We start from the raw sequence: 17,321 nt of genomic DNA, 5'->3' as shown, positions 1-17,321 counted from the left end.
GATTCTACCTGCCAGCACTCTGGAATGCAGCATATGCACAGCCCCACTACTTCCTGAACTGAAGGCAGCTCCTTTAAAGCAATTGGTCAAATTCAGCTTTTCTCCAAAGCATCTGGTTTATCACTGAACCTCCAAAAATGTGAGCTCTGATCTGTTCATACCAGTGATGTTCACAGTAGAGCTAATATCCCAGTGAAAGACCAAGTGAAGTATCTTGGAATGATAATCACAAAAAATGTAATTAAAAGAACTGATTTTAATATTATTACCTGACTTGTTGAAACTCCAAATCAGAGACGGAGGTAAAAAGGTCAAATTGTGATAAAAATCTGAACTGATACACATGTGGTATTGTAGTGGTTTCAGAGCTCTGTTGTTGTTGTTGTTGTACCATGGCTGTGATAAATAAATGTTTCCATTGCATGTTTTGTGGCTTTGGTGTTCTTGTGTGAGTAAAGTATCGGTACATTTGGAGTTTGGGCGTTGGTTCAACTCGGGTTGATGCACATCTCAGAGTTGTCTGAGCGATGCATGAGGTTTGATCTCACTATGACAGTAGTGATGACGTATGAGTGAAGTGAACTGATCAGGGGTTTTCTTCAACTGAGCTTGGAAGAGTTGTGTAGCAGAAGGCCGTCTGAAGAGGCGGGGTGTTCTGCTGAGGCCCCTCCTTTTGGGGTGTGGTGACGTAAAGTGAAAACTGTAGATCCAGTCGACTCCGGGAAGATTTCATCGCAGATTAGCCTTCTGTTAACATGGAAACGGTGCCTAGAGTGCCTGAATCCGGAAACTTTTGATACCAGGGTCCAGGGTGGAATGTTATCAATACGCTCCACATTTCAGCTCCGTGTTAATGCGAATCGGAGCGTTCCGGGGTAAAATATGACGTCACCGCATGCGCGCGCAGCCAAGAACCGCCACTTAACCCACTCCGGGCCAGTTGGTGGCGGTAATGCGCCTCCAAGCTGGTGTGCCAGCCTATATGACACAATAAAGCTGCAGAAAAAGAAGGAACAACCACAACAACAATGGTCGGTTTCAGAACAACATACGTGCTGCTAACTGTGCTCAGCTCGTCTGTCCAGACAAAGAAGTCCTGCGTCTTTGTACGACCACTCGCCATTGTTGTTTGTAAATAGTGTTGTCCGCCTCTTCCTCTTCTTCTTCTTCTTCTTCTTCTCCTCCTCATTTAAAGGCTGTCTAAACCGGAAATCGTTTGTGCGCAGGCGCATGTTTTACCGCCACTGTTTCACTACAGCTCTACATCGCCAGCTACTGGTCTGACATGGCCACTACAGCGTATTCAGCCGTCCTCGCGGACTCATGTTAATGCAGATCGTTATCACAGCGGCTTCGTCTTAACGCGGAATGATTTTATAACACAAAGGAGAAATCTTTGCGGAGTGTTGCCGTGTAAACGTACCCTAAGACTGCAGGGGAGACACAGACCCAACCCCTTTAGTTTAGCCAAGTAAGGTGGAAAGAGTTTGGAGGAAACAGACATCAAAGAAAGAGGTAAAGGAAAAAAAATAATCAAGGTTGATTAATTTAAGTTCACTTCACATTTGGTAAAGCAGATATATGCAAATTAGATCAAATAAAGAAAAATATTTGAGTCTAAATTCTGTTGTTCAGATGTAAAGGCACTGAAAGGCCTAAACGATTACACTGCTCTAGAATTTCTTAGGAAATATCTGCTTCAGACATTAAATGTGCAAAAACGTACATACATAAATGAGATGAATCAGAAAACAAATGATGAAAGTGGTGATTACCTCATGTTTTCAATATATATAATAGTGTGTTATTCCATATATATGTTGGTTCTATGTACATTTATCCAATAGATTTATAAATGTTCCTCTAGATAGAACTTGTAAAGTGAATGTATTGTCTTGTTGTTTTGAAGTAGATCTGGTAGATCTGAGACAAACATTCTTTTGGAATAAATCCATTCTCTCATTAATTCTCAGAATTTCACTTCTTGACCCAAGACTGTATCTTAGAAACTGCAACCAACTGGAACTCTGGACTTAATTTTTCTTTCTTAGTGACTCAGATTTGGTAAGGTTAACTACTGTTCTTCTGGAAGCATTTCACATGTAGACCAGTGTTATAGTAGTATAATTTCATAATCTCTGCTTCCTTTGGATTTGCGTTACACTGGGGTGACTTTAACACCTGATTTGATGAGGATATCTGTAATTAGGTTATAATAGAAGGTTGACCTTAGCAGTAATTCATCTAGATGACGTGTCAAATTCAAAGTCTCCAGTAAAGGGATTATTGTTCCAGCAGGTAACGACAGATTGTATAGTGAGAAGCTCTGAGTCTGTTAATATTGTTGACAATGTTATCCAAAAGAACCATACATTCCCAAATGTTTTGTCTTTGCGGTCCAAAGGCAAAGCTGATGTATGTTTAATTAAAGGTATAGAATCGTTTACAATTAGAGTAAACATCTGAAATCAAAAGCTGAGGTGAGGATTGAACCAATTATTAATGAGCTGCTTAAAGCTGGAGTCATAATTGAATGTCCACTTTGTAGTATACTTTTATTTTTAGTCAAGAAAGTGCTACTGTTTAAAAGTTGGTGCATGATACAACAGATTTACAGGTAATTAATAAAACTGTATATTTTCATGTGCGGTGACCGTGTTTTGACTTACACACATTGTTGAATGATTTGAGAACATGAAGCCAAATTGTCTCAGTAGTCGCTAGCAGCAATGTGTTCTTATTTGTATCAGTACATGAAGATAGTCTGTTTTGGTTTTCATTTACATACAAAATGAAATGATACATCTATACTAGAATACTTAAGAATAATTGTGAATCATCTACCAATTTTCACAAGCAATGTCTGCTAATTTGGCAAAATTTGAAGCTCCACAAGGGAATGTTTTTGTTTTATGTAGATGACATTTTGTGAACTTCTGCTGCTCTACAGGCCTGTACAGCTGATACACTTTCACTCCTGCATTTCTTAGAGGAACAAGGTCATAAAGTTAACAAAAACAAGCTGCAGTTGTGGCAGGACACAGTTAAGTATTTAGGCTACAACTTATCACAGAAAAGGTAAACATTTGGATGATTCCCATAAGACAGCTATCCTTCAGCCTCCAAAACCAACTATTAAGAGACAAATGATGTCTTTTCTGGGCATGCTGAATGTTTGCAAGAGTTGGATCTATAAATATGCTAAAGTACAGCTCCACTGACTTCTCTGATTTAGGAGGTACCCTTATCTGACTCTTCTAGATTCATGTGGACTCCAACAGCTGAACAGGCCTTTGTTGACATTAAGCAGGTGTTAGTTAGTGCTCAAGTGTTGAGTCTTCTAAATTATTTTCAACCATTTTCAACAAATTGTACACTGCAGGGGAAAAATGGTTTCATGTCCTCTGTTCTGACTCACCCTCATGGTGACAGACAAAGACCTGTGACCTATTAGTCCATTAAGCTGGGCCCTGTTGCGAGGGCTCTGCCACCTTGTGTTTAGTCTGTTATATCAGCCTCTATGGCTGTGTATACTGAAAAAAAAGAAGGATTCTTTGAGTTTACTTGATTTTATTGTGGACATCGGTCCCATACGATTAGAATGAGGAGTTCTGACACGGTTTTTCATGATGTTTCTATGTACTAGTGCATGTCAAGTCAATGCATTTAATTCAAACCAGAAGGAAGGAATCATGTTAATGCGACACATAATTTCCCAGTTACCCTCGTAAATTTATTGCATATTGCATTTCCCTCCTGTTTAGACTATTTTCAGTAAACGCATTTTCAAATCAACAGATTCCAGAAAAATGTTATGAATAAATAAAATAAAAAATAATAAATGAAACAAAATTATAATCAATGCAAAAGTAATAAATGACATTAAATTGAACAGAAGAGGGAAAAAAAAAGATTCCAAATGTTTATGATAAATGAATTAAAAGGATTCATGAAGTATGAGCAATCAACAATGCAAATCTTCACTTATAAAACATTGATCTGCCAATACCAGTGAATTATCACACTTCAACACAACACACTTATCATGAATATATGAGAATATATCACATATGTCTGTTGCAAGCTTAAAGTTAATAGAATGGCAGCTTCAGCAAAAGAAAACATCATATGATACTGTGTATTTCCACTTTAGCATCAACATATTACTCTTCGGCGAGATTTTCATAATATGCATCATAATGCTTTCACTTGAGTACCAATAACAGGGCTTTAGATTACCTTAATTTGGGCACATCAGATGCTGGAATCGGCGGAGGGGGTGGGTGCGGGATTAGATTTTTCAACAGTAATTCCAGTTTTCTCAGACTATTTCAGATATATTCAAGAGTATGAAGGCATGGATTCCACAAGTCTAATTTCCAGAAGTATTGATCAGCATATGGCCAGCTGATTTTAATTCCAAAATCGCAGGACTGCATGCAGGCAGATAATTCATATGTCATATGTTTCACTGCGTTTGTTATGTGAGCGGCCTGAACTTATAGGTCGCCCACGAGGCATGGTTGTTGAGAGAAAACCTTTGGCGTACAACGTACGAGTCAATCTCCAAGCTCTCATCACCTCTCATTGGCCGAAACGGGTGATTTAGACCAATCAAACGGCGCAAATATGTCATACCTGCTGCCAGACAATAGTCTGGTCTTGTCTGTCTTTTATGTTTTGTGTGTCACTTCCTGTTTTATTTTGTTAAGTTTTCCCTCATGTGTCTTGTCTGTCGTCTTTACTTCCTGTTCCCCGCTCATCCTGACCTCTGTCCTGATTACCTGTCTCCGCCCTAATTTGCTTCACCTGTGTCTAGTTGTCTTCCCTCCCTTTTGTGTATTTAAACCCTGTCTTTTCCCCTTGTCAGTCGCCAGTTTGTAACTCCAGTAGTTCAGACCAGCGTACTTGACCTCGTTTGTTCGTTTGCTTGCCTGTTTTTTGACCTGTTTTGGATTCCTCGGTTTTTCGTCTTCTGCCTGATCCCTGTCGGTTTTTGTCTGCCTCATCTGATCTGGTTTTGACCTTCTCGCCCTGACTACCGGTACGTGAGTTTGCCTAGTCCTTATGTCCTGTTGCTCGATTGTTAGCCTGCCTGTGTATGGCCTGTTTCCGTCCCTGACCTCCCTTTGGTTTTCCCCAGTCGGGGAAAAGACTCCTAACACCGCTCGGGGAGACGGGCTGCTGCCCTCGATCCGGAGGACGAATCTGAGGAGAAAATCCCCAACCATTATCCTCAAGATTCTGTCACTCACTATATTTTTTCACCTGTGTGTGAACAATAAACCTTTTGGAACTAACTTTTGTTGTCGGAGTTCTGCATTTGGATTCTGTGTTTGTGCTAACGTTATCACAAAATATGACTTCTGCGGGAAGCATGAATACTTGTGCTTTCCTGTTCGGTACATATGTGTTGTTGTTGTTGTCAATGTTTTCTCTGTCGTTATGAACAAGCCTTGTATATTATAACCGATGTGTTTTACGGGAGGAAAAAAGCAGGGGCGAGTGAGTCAATACTTTCGTTTACACTCTGCTCTGGCCTTTTTTTATTTTTAATTTGGGGACACTAATTTGGGGACATTTAATTTGGGCACACCGTTAGTCGGCCCAGCCAAGGTGTAATCTAAAGGCCTGAATAAGATCAGTTTTGTATAAGTAGGGGCATAATCACTGAGCCACACCCCCTGACAGGGCATCACTTTGGTGGTGGCGACGTCGATCCAACGGAGTATGAGACTCCTAATACAGGGAATACAGCAACAGCAACCACATGCAGCAGTTAAGGCAATCCCCACCCCCACAGATAAGATCATGGATTGTCTCAGTCCCAGGGCCGTTTCAAGATACCTGGGGTCCCCAGGTAAGAAACTAAAGTGAGGCCCCTAATACGCGAAGATGTGGTGGTCAAATCAACGAAGAAGAAAAATAAAATCCAGATGTTTTCTGGTGCATTCAATGAGTCATGAATTACTCTGTATTACGCTACACAGAGTATCCACTAGAGTGTAGTAAAGGACACAGTGTCTTCCATTAGGCATTGTTGATGGGAATGACACAATTTGGTCATATTAATGTTTATTATTATTCTACTACTATCAGTACTACTAGGCCTAGTACTACTGATGATAAAAGGATAAACAAATAAAATTATTATTATTATTGTTATTATTATTATTATTACTATTACTATTATTATTATTAGGCCAATTTATTATATAATAGTGTGCAATTAGTACTGATTGTGATAGATTTAATAATGATAAGATTTTTTTTCCTAGACTGTGATGTAACTAATTCCATGTAGCCTGATAAATACCTTCAGCTTGTGAGGACGTGGCATTGTCACTGTCAATTGGTGCTGACAGAAAGTTAAGCAAAGCACCTAAAAAAGCAAAAAAACAAAAAAAAAGGCATTTGGTGAGTAGGTTTACTTTTGTCCTTATTCTAGAAGTATATGATTAAAGTGCGGAGGATTTGATAGTAACTTTGCAGGAGAAGAACTTCACTTCCCATAATGCACCAAAAGGTAACGTCAGACCTCATCGGCAAAACTACCTGAGCACATGGTGCGAAGTGTTGTGATGTGTTGATGGGCAAGTGTGGGAAATATAGATAATTACAGAGTTTAAAATGTAGGATTGTGCTTACATGGTTCACAGACACCGCCATTCATTTTTTTTTTTTTTTTTGATGTTGTATTTGAATATTCTGAATATTTCACGATTTTGAAAAGTGTTGTAATTTCCTAGTTATTCTAATTGTTCCTTAATGCCTCATGTATTGTGTACGTGTGCTGCCTTGAACGTGAAGAAAAAACTCGGCTACGCAGTGAGGGCACAGAGCTGATGTGAGGGACTCAAACAAATGTTGGCTTGAAAATCCAAACTTTTGCTGCAGTCCTACTCTAGTCCTCTTCTGTGCCTAAACCAGCTGACACACAAGGAACAGACGTATTGATGAGACGGACAAACGCAATGGAAAAGGGACATTTTTCTCCTAATGGGATGGACAGATCACCAACGGAAATTGCTAGCTAACCGAAAATGTCCATTGAACTGGATGGATTATTTGTCCAAACTGGATGGGATTCATAGGACCAGACGATTTAGTTTGGAATAAAGTTGTGTGGGTGACAGCAGCAGGGGGGCAGACAACCGTCCAGAGGAAGTGAAAACACTTCAGTAGGCTTAGCTTTGGCTTTTCAGGACTAAATACTTTTAATGCTGTCGTACTTCGGTCCTCCACATCCACATTATTTAGCTCAAAAGAAGTTTTGGAATGCTGTACAACAGTAGAAAAGGGCGATGGAGAAGTTGTTTCTTCTCTCCTTAAATTCTTCACACAGAACACAGTTGTGTTGTGTGTATATGATTAGTTCTTGAACTGAATCCTCCCCCTCTCATGCTAACATCTATCTGTGTGTTTGGTCACTGATGTGAGGGCTTTTGTTCACACAGTTTCAAACATATCACACAGTTGTTGCCTATTTGGAGAAAACAATGGTTTACTTAATACTTACCGCTGTGTCGTTAGCGTTTTTCCTCTTCTTCTTCCATCGGGGGCCCTCTTCAGCGAGGGGACCCAGGCAGCTGTCTACCTTGCCTATGTCATCCCGACGGCTCTGCTCAGTCCAGTCCATTTACCAAACCACCCCTCAAACATCTTGGAAAAGGGCTCATAGATGCCAGAGTTCTCAGCCAGTTCCTCAGAGAGGGCAGTCAGACCCTTCAGGGCCCTAATGATCCTGTGGTCAGGTGCAGCATTGTTCGGGATAAAGGTGCAACGGAATGAGCCAAACATTTTGCACACGCCACCTTTTTCAGCCAGCAACACATCCAAAGCCATACAGTTTTGCCACGTCATCATAGACGTGGGTCCGAGCTGTTCAGTGATTCCTTTCAGTGTTTTCAGTGTGATTCATGAACGTCTGCTGAGATTGTAATACAGAAAATTAATCCAACCAACATTCTTATTGATCGTGGCCCATCAGAACAGAGAGGATTCAAACCCAGCAGTGATCTGATTCCTGGCCTTCAACTCATCTGGGACCCGCTGTGGAACGCTGATGGTGTTGATGTAGACCTGAGGGTTGAATGAGGGTTGGCGGTAGATCATCTGGACTGAAAGAACATCTTCTGGGTTTCTCCTCCTTGTTCCCAGATGACCTTGAAGAGACCTGTAACATTATTGACAGGAAACAGCTGGAAAGACCTAAAGAAGTGGATCAGTGCACAGATTGCCCCACCCCTTAGGCAGCAGTTTAGGTCAGAATTTTTGTGGTCATGACAGAGCCACCATAGGTCAGCCCTGCATGACTAGTGAACCACGTGGAAGAATAATTGCTGTTATCTGTAGCAATATCAAACAACTCAGTGCACCAATCCTGTATCATGGTGCCCATGTCACAGTCGGCATTATTATGACCAAACATGTCATTTCCTCCAAAGGAAACGGTAGAAGGCGGCACTGCTGACATCACAGCAGGAAACAGGCTCAACGATTTGCACTGGCTGTCTGTGGAAACTTAAGATTGATGAAACAGTTGTATTACACAGTACAGCCCTGTTGGGTCTGAAGCATTATTCAATAAGAATGGGGCGGTGCTTAACTTTGGCCAGTCTGTGGAGTATGCAAAACGATCGGAAACATTAATGGTCTTTTTTTCTTTACTGCATACATCATCAAGTCCAGCCAAACATTTTTATTCCAGTCTCCAAAATTCATTTATCAGCTCTGGTGAGGTTCATGAGATAATGTACAATAGTCTGGTTAACATAACTTGAGGCCAAGGCCTCCAGAGTAGAGGTTATGATCAGATCAGTGGGGTGCTTTGTAACTTCAACAAAAACACACCCATTGGGTCATTGCCGGACACATATTTGCTCAGTGTCCATTCAGTGGTCAGTCAACGGCTCTTGCCTAAGAATGAAGATAAGAGGATTACAGTCAGTTACTGAGGTACCTGATGTCAACAAAGGTTGGATAATCGACAGTCAGTGCTTTAAATCCCCAGCTGTTGTATATCCCCAATCATCTGCAGTGTTCCAAATAGTCTGACGCCATGACCTATGACCCCATAACCTACAGTGTCCCAATGTCTCAGTGTTCTCCCATACAGAACACACATTTTGTCCGAATGGATGTCATGGCTGAGGTCTGTCTATGATCGGGTTCTTACAGGGGACTTTTTCCTAATTACCTGTAGAGCGATTCATCCTCTATTGCGACTGGGATCAGGTGGTTTCTTCACTGGGTTTGAGACAACCTCCTAAATTCCTTTATAATGGGGTCCCCTTTGAAGCCCAGAGCTTCCCCACAGTCGCCGGACAGACGAATCACTTGATGGTCCCTTTATGGGTCACTCAGTCTACTCTATCCCTGTGGCAACCGTAGTACCTTCTTGCAGTGTGAGAGGTGAACCCAGGTCGTCCTTTCTGTGACCTTCATACCAAACTCTAATTGTGTTTTTTAGAAGTGGTTTAACTGTGTCCTTCTGAAGTTTCTTCAAAGAATCTGAATAGAGATACCTATCTAGAGTAAGTCCTCTGGCATTTTCTCTCTCTGTCTGAACCCAAGGTAAATTGGAATGTTCAGAGCACCAGAAGAAAGCCGATCTAAGCTGGGCTGCTCTAAAGTACCATAAGAGGTTAGGTTAGCCAAAATTTTAGAAAATAATTTCCCATCCTGATTAAGCAGAGAGATAGGACAAAAAGAACCCACGTCTTCGGGGTCTTTACCCTTTTTGTGTATCACTGTAATGAGCACTTCTGTTAGGGTGGGAGGAAGGACACCATCAGAGTGGGCTAGAGTGAACACTTTATGTAGATATGGGCAGAGAATTTTGTGAATTTTTTATACACTTCACCTGGAAGGCCATAAGGACCTGGGACTTTACTGCTTTCAAGTGAAGTGATGGCTTTTTAAAAACTTTTTCAATGGAGATTTCTGAGTTCAGCTGAGCTGATTCATTTTCATGTAACTGGGAGAGACTGCATTTATCCAAGAAACCCTGCATAGTCGTATAGTCTGTATTGTTTTTGGAAGTGTACAAATTTTGTCAAGTTGGAGAAATCGATCATTAATGTCCGTGGGTTTCATCAGAATCTCATCTTTATCAGATTTAATTTCATGTATTGTGCGATCACTTTCCTGTTTTCTGACTTGTGGAGCTAAAAGTCTGCAGCTTGTCATTAAATTCAAAATATTTCTCTTTGGTAAATAAGAACGCCTCAGTAACCCTTGCTGAGAGTATTTTGTTATATTCATATTTTAAGACTGATGTTTTTTTATGTAGTTTATTGTAAGGAGTTTGGGCATTCTCTTTGTCCAGAAGGTTGATTTAGTTGTCTAGTTCAAGTAATCTGGTTCTTTGAATGCCTCCCAGAGAACAGAAGGGGTGGTTCCTGAATTATCATTAGTATCAAAATAGAGGGAGATTTGAGCTTCTAAATAATCACAGAACTCTTTTTCAGTTAGTAACAGAGGATTCAGCCTCCAGTTCGTCCGTGGCTTCACCATGTTTTGAATATTCACAGTGCATGTTAAAGGGCTGTGATCTGAGATCAGAATATTATGGTATGTCACATCTACAGCATATGGCATTAATTTGGCTTCTATGAGAAAGTAATCTATCCTGCTGTATGAGTTATGCATTGCTGAGTAAAAGGAGCATTCTCTGCCAGTCGGATTAGCAATTCTCCAAATGTCAGACAAATTAGTGTTATTGATGAATGTGTTCAGAAAGACACTCAAATGACTTCTCTCTATTCTGCGGGTGGAAGATCTATCTAAATACGGGTCTATGTTTTGCCGTTTTGATGTGCAGGTTGAACGTATCCACCTCATATTTGGTCAAATTTGATTCAATACGTCCAAGTTGGTGATCTTACCTGACATCATATGATCATGGTGGTGCAACGAGTTCTGAGGTTTTGTCATGAAACAAGTAATTGTTGGAACTCATTTGTACATTGTCGAATCTGCATCAGTTTTCGCATGTAGAATAAGAGGATTGAGTTTTTAAATGTTTGAAAATGTCCTATTAATTATCTAACTAGTTAATTTTGTCTGTCTGCTTAATCTGGTTTGAAAGGGATGTGTTTGTTGTGTTCCATTGCATTTCAGTGACCACCTCTTCTGTTTCTTGGTGTTTTGATGTAGAGAGAAGACAAAGGTGGATTTAACTCTTTAGGTGCCAGACAGTTAAGGGGCTAATAAGCCTTAAAAGCCTTAAAAGTGCCACAGAATTTTTCAGTATTTCGCGTCGTTTTTATAATATTTGAAGAATCCTGCAGGAAACCGCTCGGTAACATCCGTGGCGTGTTTTCCAAAGCCGATCTGATCGGCCCGTGGCACTTTAAAGGTTGTATTCGTAAAGCCGATTTAATCGGCCCATGGCACTGAAAGAGTTAAATTGAAACCTAAAAGTTGTGTCTGGACAAAGATCACCTGATTCCAGCAAACATGGATGGAAGACCCACCTGTGACCAGTGTGGAAAGACTTTCACCAGAGCAAGTAACCTAAAAAGACACCAACGCAGCCACACTGGAGAAAGACCATATGAGTGTGACCAGTGTGGAAATGCTTTTACCTCAGCAATTGAACTAGAATTCCACCAACGCATCCACACTGGAGAAAGACCATATGAGTGTGACCAGTGTGGAAATGCTTTCACTATAGCAGGTAACCTAAAAATCCACCAACGCATCCACACTGGAGAAAGACCATATGAATGTGAGCAGTGTGGAAATACTTTCATTAAAGCAAGTCACCTAAAAATCCACCAACGCATCCACACTGGAGAAAGACCATATGCGTGTGAACAGTGTGGAAATACTTTCATCACAGCAAATCACCTAAAAATCCACCAACGCATCCACACTGGAGAGAGACCATATGAGTGTGACCAGTGTGGAAAGATTTTCACCCAAAGTAATGTGCTTCAAGCTCACCAACGGATCCACACTGGAGAAAGACCATATGAGTGTGACCAGTGTGGAAATGCTTTCACCACAGCAGGTAACCTAAAAAGACACAGACACATCCACACTGGAGAAAAACTATATTACTGTGACCAATGTGGAAAGTTTTTCACCAAAGCTAATCACCTAAAAATCCACCAACAAGCCCACACTGGAGAAAAACCGTACAAGTGCAGATTCTGTGACAGATCTTTTATCACAGGTTCAAAATGTACTAAACATGAACGTGTCAAACATTTCCACAAAAGACAAAAACTGAACAGTCATACAAAAAGTAAGACATTGGACTCTAGTGGAAAGAGTCAGTGTCATAATACACCTCAACAGTTTGAATGTTTCCAATGTGGTGAAAGATTCTCGTCATCCTCTGCCCTCCGCTATCATCAGCGCAGATGTGAATCATCAACGTCTGGACCAAAATGTCCCTCAGCATCAGATGACAAGAAGAAACACAGTGTGTGTGAACCGGCAGCACCCACTTCTGACAAGAACATCAGACTTAAAAACCTCCAGATCAGACTTCACAGAATCCAGATGTGAAGACAAACATCAGACTGAAGGCTGTGTTTTGTTGTCCTCAGAGTACAGAAGTGTGTTCTAATGCACCACCTTCACAAAACAATGACGTTACTGAACCTCAACCTGCCACGAGGTGAAAAGTTCAACCTGGTTTTTATGGCGATACTACTTCTCATTGACTCTATGGACTTTAATCAGTAACTTGTTGTTGTGATTCTGTTGCTGGTTGGGGTTCACACAGTTGGATTTCCATCAGTTAGAAACAACATGATGAACATAATATAACTGAGACAGAATGACTGATGAGCTGGTAGTGGTTTAGTCCCAAACTGAGGCCGACAACATGAAGGAGATCATATTCCATTGGAGGAGGAAGTCTGTTAAGCAGAAAGTTCACAACCACCAAAGGAGACGTCACAATGAGTCAGTGCTCCATCTAGTGGTCCAGTCTGGTACTGGTCTGGTCCAGTGTTTACCTGAACATCAAACTGGATTCAACATTTTTCCGCTGGTCTAACCCTGACCTGCAGAATGTGTTTGATTTGATTGTAAATGTGTTGAACTGCTGATGACTGTGGTAAAGAAGAACCACTGGATGAATCAGAAAGTTCAGGACATCAATGGAACTGGAACAAATATTTAGTCATGTTCTGCTGTTCAATGTTCTCCTTAATCACCTTGTTTTATTCCAATTCTAAAGTGGACCTGAAACATGAGACAAAAGTATTTACCATAATCACCCTTTAACAGGTTCCACTCATTATTTGTTCAGTTACTTCTTAGTGTTTTACTTTTCCATTTATTGAATTGAATGAATGAATTGTTTGTTTTGGTTTGTACATTAATCATTGCACATAGTACAATAATTAGAATAAACAAAAAAACCAAAAAAGGAATAGTCTAGAAGCAAAAGCTTATTTTAGTGCCTCTCCTTTTCCCCTGATCCACTGCTGACATTAAATTAAATGTGTTCAGCATCGAACATTCTCATTCTAACCAAAGAATCAACAACAACAAAAACACATCTACCATCTCAACTTCATATTCCTGAATGATTTTATACTAAAGGCATTTTTTAAAATTTGTCAGAGAAGTGAACAACTTAAATTCATCAAGTCCATCCCATAATTTCACACCCACAACCCAAATCCATCTAGACTTCACATTTGTCCTCACTTTAGTTCATTCAAAAAAAAAAAAAAAAAAACATTTCATATTCATAAAACCAAATGGGCACAAAACAAACCAAATAAACTTCACTTTGAAAACCAATTAAAACAATATTTGAACACAATTAAACATGTCTCTAACCAAAAATCTACTAAAATATAAAACTCAGTTTGTAAATGTTTAAACTCTGAGGACTGAAAACCACCTCAAAGTTTCCCAGTGTTTCTACTTTTTTTTTCTTTTACTTTTGTTTCATTTTTTTTTTTTTTTTAATTCATTTTTTCATGGAGATCACTTACTGTGCAGGATGATTTGTGCTTTCACGTCACAGTCTCCAAATACAATAACAGTCTCCAGTAGCACCAGAAATAGTCAATAGGTTTGTCACTGGTCACTTTTTTTTAAAAAAAGTTGCCACGTTGACAACACTGACTCCAATACTTTGCAGTTACTTTATGTATGTGAGGTTTTCAGAGTGTGATTGACAAACCAGGGTTCAAATTAAACTCTACTATGAAAATTCTAAGTCCACCTTTTTAAACCACTCCACCTAAATGGCAGGTCTCAATCCTTAAAAACAAGAGGGTCAGCCATCATCCTCACTGGCTCAGTCTGGTTCAACACTTGACCAGTCCTACATGGACCTGAGTTCAAGTCTGGTATTATCTGTTACTGTTCTGAAGGTCACCCCCCAATGCAGAGACAAAGCCTGTAGAAGCAGTCTGACTGTGTAGTTGTCACAATAGCTCAGTCTGATAAGATGGTTGTAAGGTCCCAAATGGACCTGGGCTCATGGTTTACTGAGTATTTTTGAAGACCACCACCAAATAATAAACTTAAAAACAACAGACCTGTTTACTACAGTCATTGGTTCAGTCTGGTGTAAACCCATGCTTTGAACCCAGAGATGGACAGTTCAATACCCTGATACATCAACTGTACTTTTCTGTTTTCAAGTAAAAAAAAAACAAAACAATAAATACAAGTTCCAGCACATCATCCCTAACTCTCAAATAACCCAGTGGTTTAGTTCCAGGTCCTTGGTCACAACTGCACTAATCAGAGATAGCAGAATCAAGAGCCAGTCTGAGACAAGCTGTGATTTTTACCCCCCCCCCCCCCCCCCCAATAAATATATAAATAAAAAAAATTCAGGGAGAAATCATGTTATAGTAAGTAATAAAAGCTCAATGGTCTAAAACTGGTACAGGACTTAACACTTTACAGAAGCAGTGACAAAAAACAGACAGCACAACTACATGCAGGTAATCCATCCAACCTCTGACAGCACTGTGAACATCAGTCTACATGGATAAAACAGTCGACCAGATTAAGAATCCAAATCTAATCCAATTTGATTTATCTAGTGCCAAATCCAAACTAAAGTAATCTTTCCGTTCAGAGCTGGTGTGGACCAGACTCTGTCACATGGCAGGTGAGGCTGGTGTAGTGGTGAGCTCTGTGCAGAAGACACTTGACATCACTTTTGGTCTGGTTCAGTTCCCCTTCCTCAGATCTGAGAACCAAAGGCCTACACCCTGGTTGGAGATGGAGCACAGTCTGTACTCAGGGTTCAAGTTTACAGGTCTTATACCTGTGAAAAACACTTTGTCAACAAATCAGCTGTAGTGCATTGGTTAAGGAATGGGACACATGTTACGTACCCATGCAAGTTTTGAGATCGTGAATTTAAATCCCACAGCAGGACAGATTTTGTCAAAATTTCATTCCTTTCTTGCTTTTCCAGGTTTCAGTTTTATACAATCCTCATACTGGTAAAATTAATTCTGAAATCCTCACCCATACTTTAACTCAGTGGTCTAAGCAAAGGGCAAAAGTCCCATCCTCACTATAGAATCCAAAGTTGTGACATCAAATCCTGCTGAAATCTGCATGTTTCAGCCAAAAAATAGAAGAGTGGAAGGAAAGAATAAAAACAACTTCCAACACTGAACGTAGTCTTCATGAGGAGCTGGTGTCATTTTTCTTCTTCTGGCTTGGAAACACTTTGAGATGCATGAGACTGGAACCACTAAGGATCTTCCAAACATCTGACCAGACTGAGCTACAGAGACAAAAGCATACTGTGTGTTTGGAAGATGGAAAGGTTTCACAGTGAACTTTAAAAGACTTCTGCTCATATGGGCCTTGATGGATGGATGCACAACAAACTGAACTAGAACTATTAAAAAGTAAATCTGTGTATCATTCATTCATTTGTTTTTCAATTTAAAAACAAAAAACAAACAAAAAATGACTTGTATTGCAGTCACAGAAAAAATTATTTTTTAAAACTTATTTTTTCTCATAATTACGAGATAATTATCTCATTAATTCAGAAAAACAGCTGAATTTTATTTTTTTGTATGAATGCAATACGCTTCCATTCTCCTCCACTGTCATTATTGATGCTAATTACCTGTAGTGCAGGGATTAAAGCAAAAATTTTTCATCTGACTGAAAATTTTCTTCTGGTCAAAATCATTGGCCACTATTAAAAATGATGCAATACAATACTACTATAGAGTACAAGTTTATATTGTCAAATTTGGCAATGCTGTAAAACACACTGAATGGGAGAGTGTACAGGTGTAGAAGATTAGTAACATGGATAGAAAAAATGTTATGAGTGGTATTGGTGGGGGGTCTGGGGGTCCTCCCCCAGAAAATTTTTAAAGCTTCAGGTCAATTTTGGTGCTCTCTGGTTAATTTTAAAGGGTATGAAAACCTTTGAAGGAAGTGAAAATAACTAGAAGAAAACCTTACTGCAAAAAATGAGTGAAAAACTTTTTATTTAACAATTTAGGAACTCCTAAAACATAACTCCCACTCCAACAGCACAGGAATTTTGGGGAAAATGTCTGTGTAAATGTAACCCTAACCAACTAATCTTCAGCTTCTCAGATTGATGGCGGATCAGGACTTTTTTACCATTGGAACCATACAGAATTTTCTTGTGGCAAACTCCGCACATGCAGGCACCAGGCTGCTTCATTTTTTTGCACCATGATCTAATTGCAGTTCCATCGTCTCCCTTCTCATCAAGCCACGCCCACCTCCATCTACTTTTCACGCATCTCTCAATAGTTCCCACTTCAGCACCTTCCTCTACAAACGTGTCCATGATGTCGTATATGCTAGCCAAAATAATCTGTACGTGGTCAAACCTGCGTACACAACCCACTCCCGCCAATATCATGTTCTCTTTTGATTGGAAGAAATTACGTCAACTGAAACAGAAATTATATTCCGTTACAGATCCTCTCTGAGGTATTTAAAATACAGTGGCTTTGCAAATACCAAGGGTGTTACTCATTCATTCAGTTTTATCTCCGTACTGTACCACACAGATAGAAATAAGATGCTAAACGGGTCAAAATAAAGCACTTATGCAGTCGGGCGCGTAACCGCGTAAGGCCGCGGCGCGCACAGCCGCACGCACGGGAAGGGCACACACACACACACACTCACACACACACAGAGAGAGAGAGAGAGAGAGAGCTGCAGCAGAGGAGAGGATGAAGACAAGACAAACTGCAGTTCCCATGACAATAACGTCCTTGGTCTCTGCACAGACTCTCCACTTTTAGGACCTTCAGGACCTCAACCCACCCTTTAATGACCTAGAGCCAGAATCTGCCTTTTCTTCT

The 17,321-nt window shown here is 40.1% G+C and overlaps 4 protein-coding genes across 8 annotated transcripts in view; 3 read left to right on the top strand and 1 right to left on the bottom strand.

Moving 5' to 3' along the window:
* The window catches only part of LOC115435836 (uncharacterized), a 1,131,008-nt gene that overhangs the window by 356,143 nt on the left and 757,544 nt on the right, over positions 1-17,321 (top strand). The gene's annotated exons all lie outside the window — the stretch shown is intronic.
* Positions 1-17,321, bottom strand: part of LOC115436331 (zinc finger protein 658B-like) — a 763,626-nt gene that overhangs the window by 223,661 nt on the left and 522,644 nt on the right. The gene's annotated exons all lie outside the window — the stretch shown is intronic.
* The window catches only part of LOC115436291 (zinc finger protein 239-like), an 887,505-nt gene that overhangs the window by 388,705 nt on the left and 481,479 nt on the right, over positions 1-17,321 (top strand). The window lies entirely within an intron of this gene.
* Positions 1-17,321, top strand: part of LOC115436319 (zinc finger protein 420-like) — a gene marked incomplete at its 5' end in the record, with an annotated part of 47,107 nt that overhangs the window by 13,763 nt on the left and 16,023 nt on the right. Inside the window, one exon of the mRNA XM_030159165.1 lies at positions 11,500-11,932. Coding sequence (XP_030015025.1) covers positions 11,500-11,932 — 433 coding nt within the window. The remainder of the gene's footprint in view (positions 1-11,499; positions 11,933-17,321) is intronic.

The sequence above is a fragment of the Sphaeramia orbicularis genome, chromosome 16 (genome assembly GCF_902148855.1).
Source record: "Sphaeramia orbicularis chromosome 16, fSphaOr1.1, whole genome shotgun sequence".
NCBI lineage: Eukaryota > Metazoa > Chordata > Actinopteri > Kurtiformes > Apogonidae > Sphaeramia > Sphaeramia orbicularis.
This window is presented reverse-complemented; position numbering and strand designations above follow the sequence as displayed.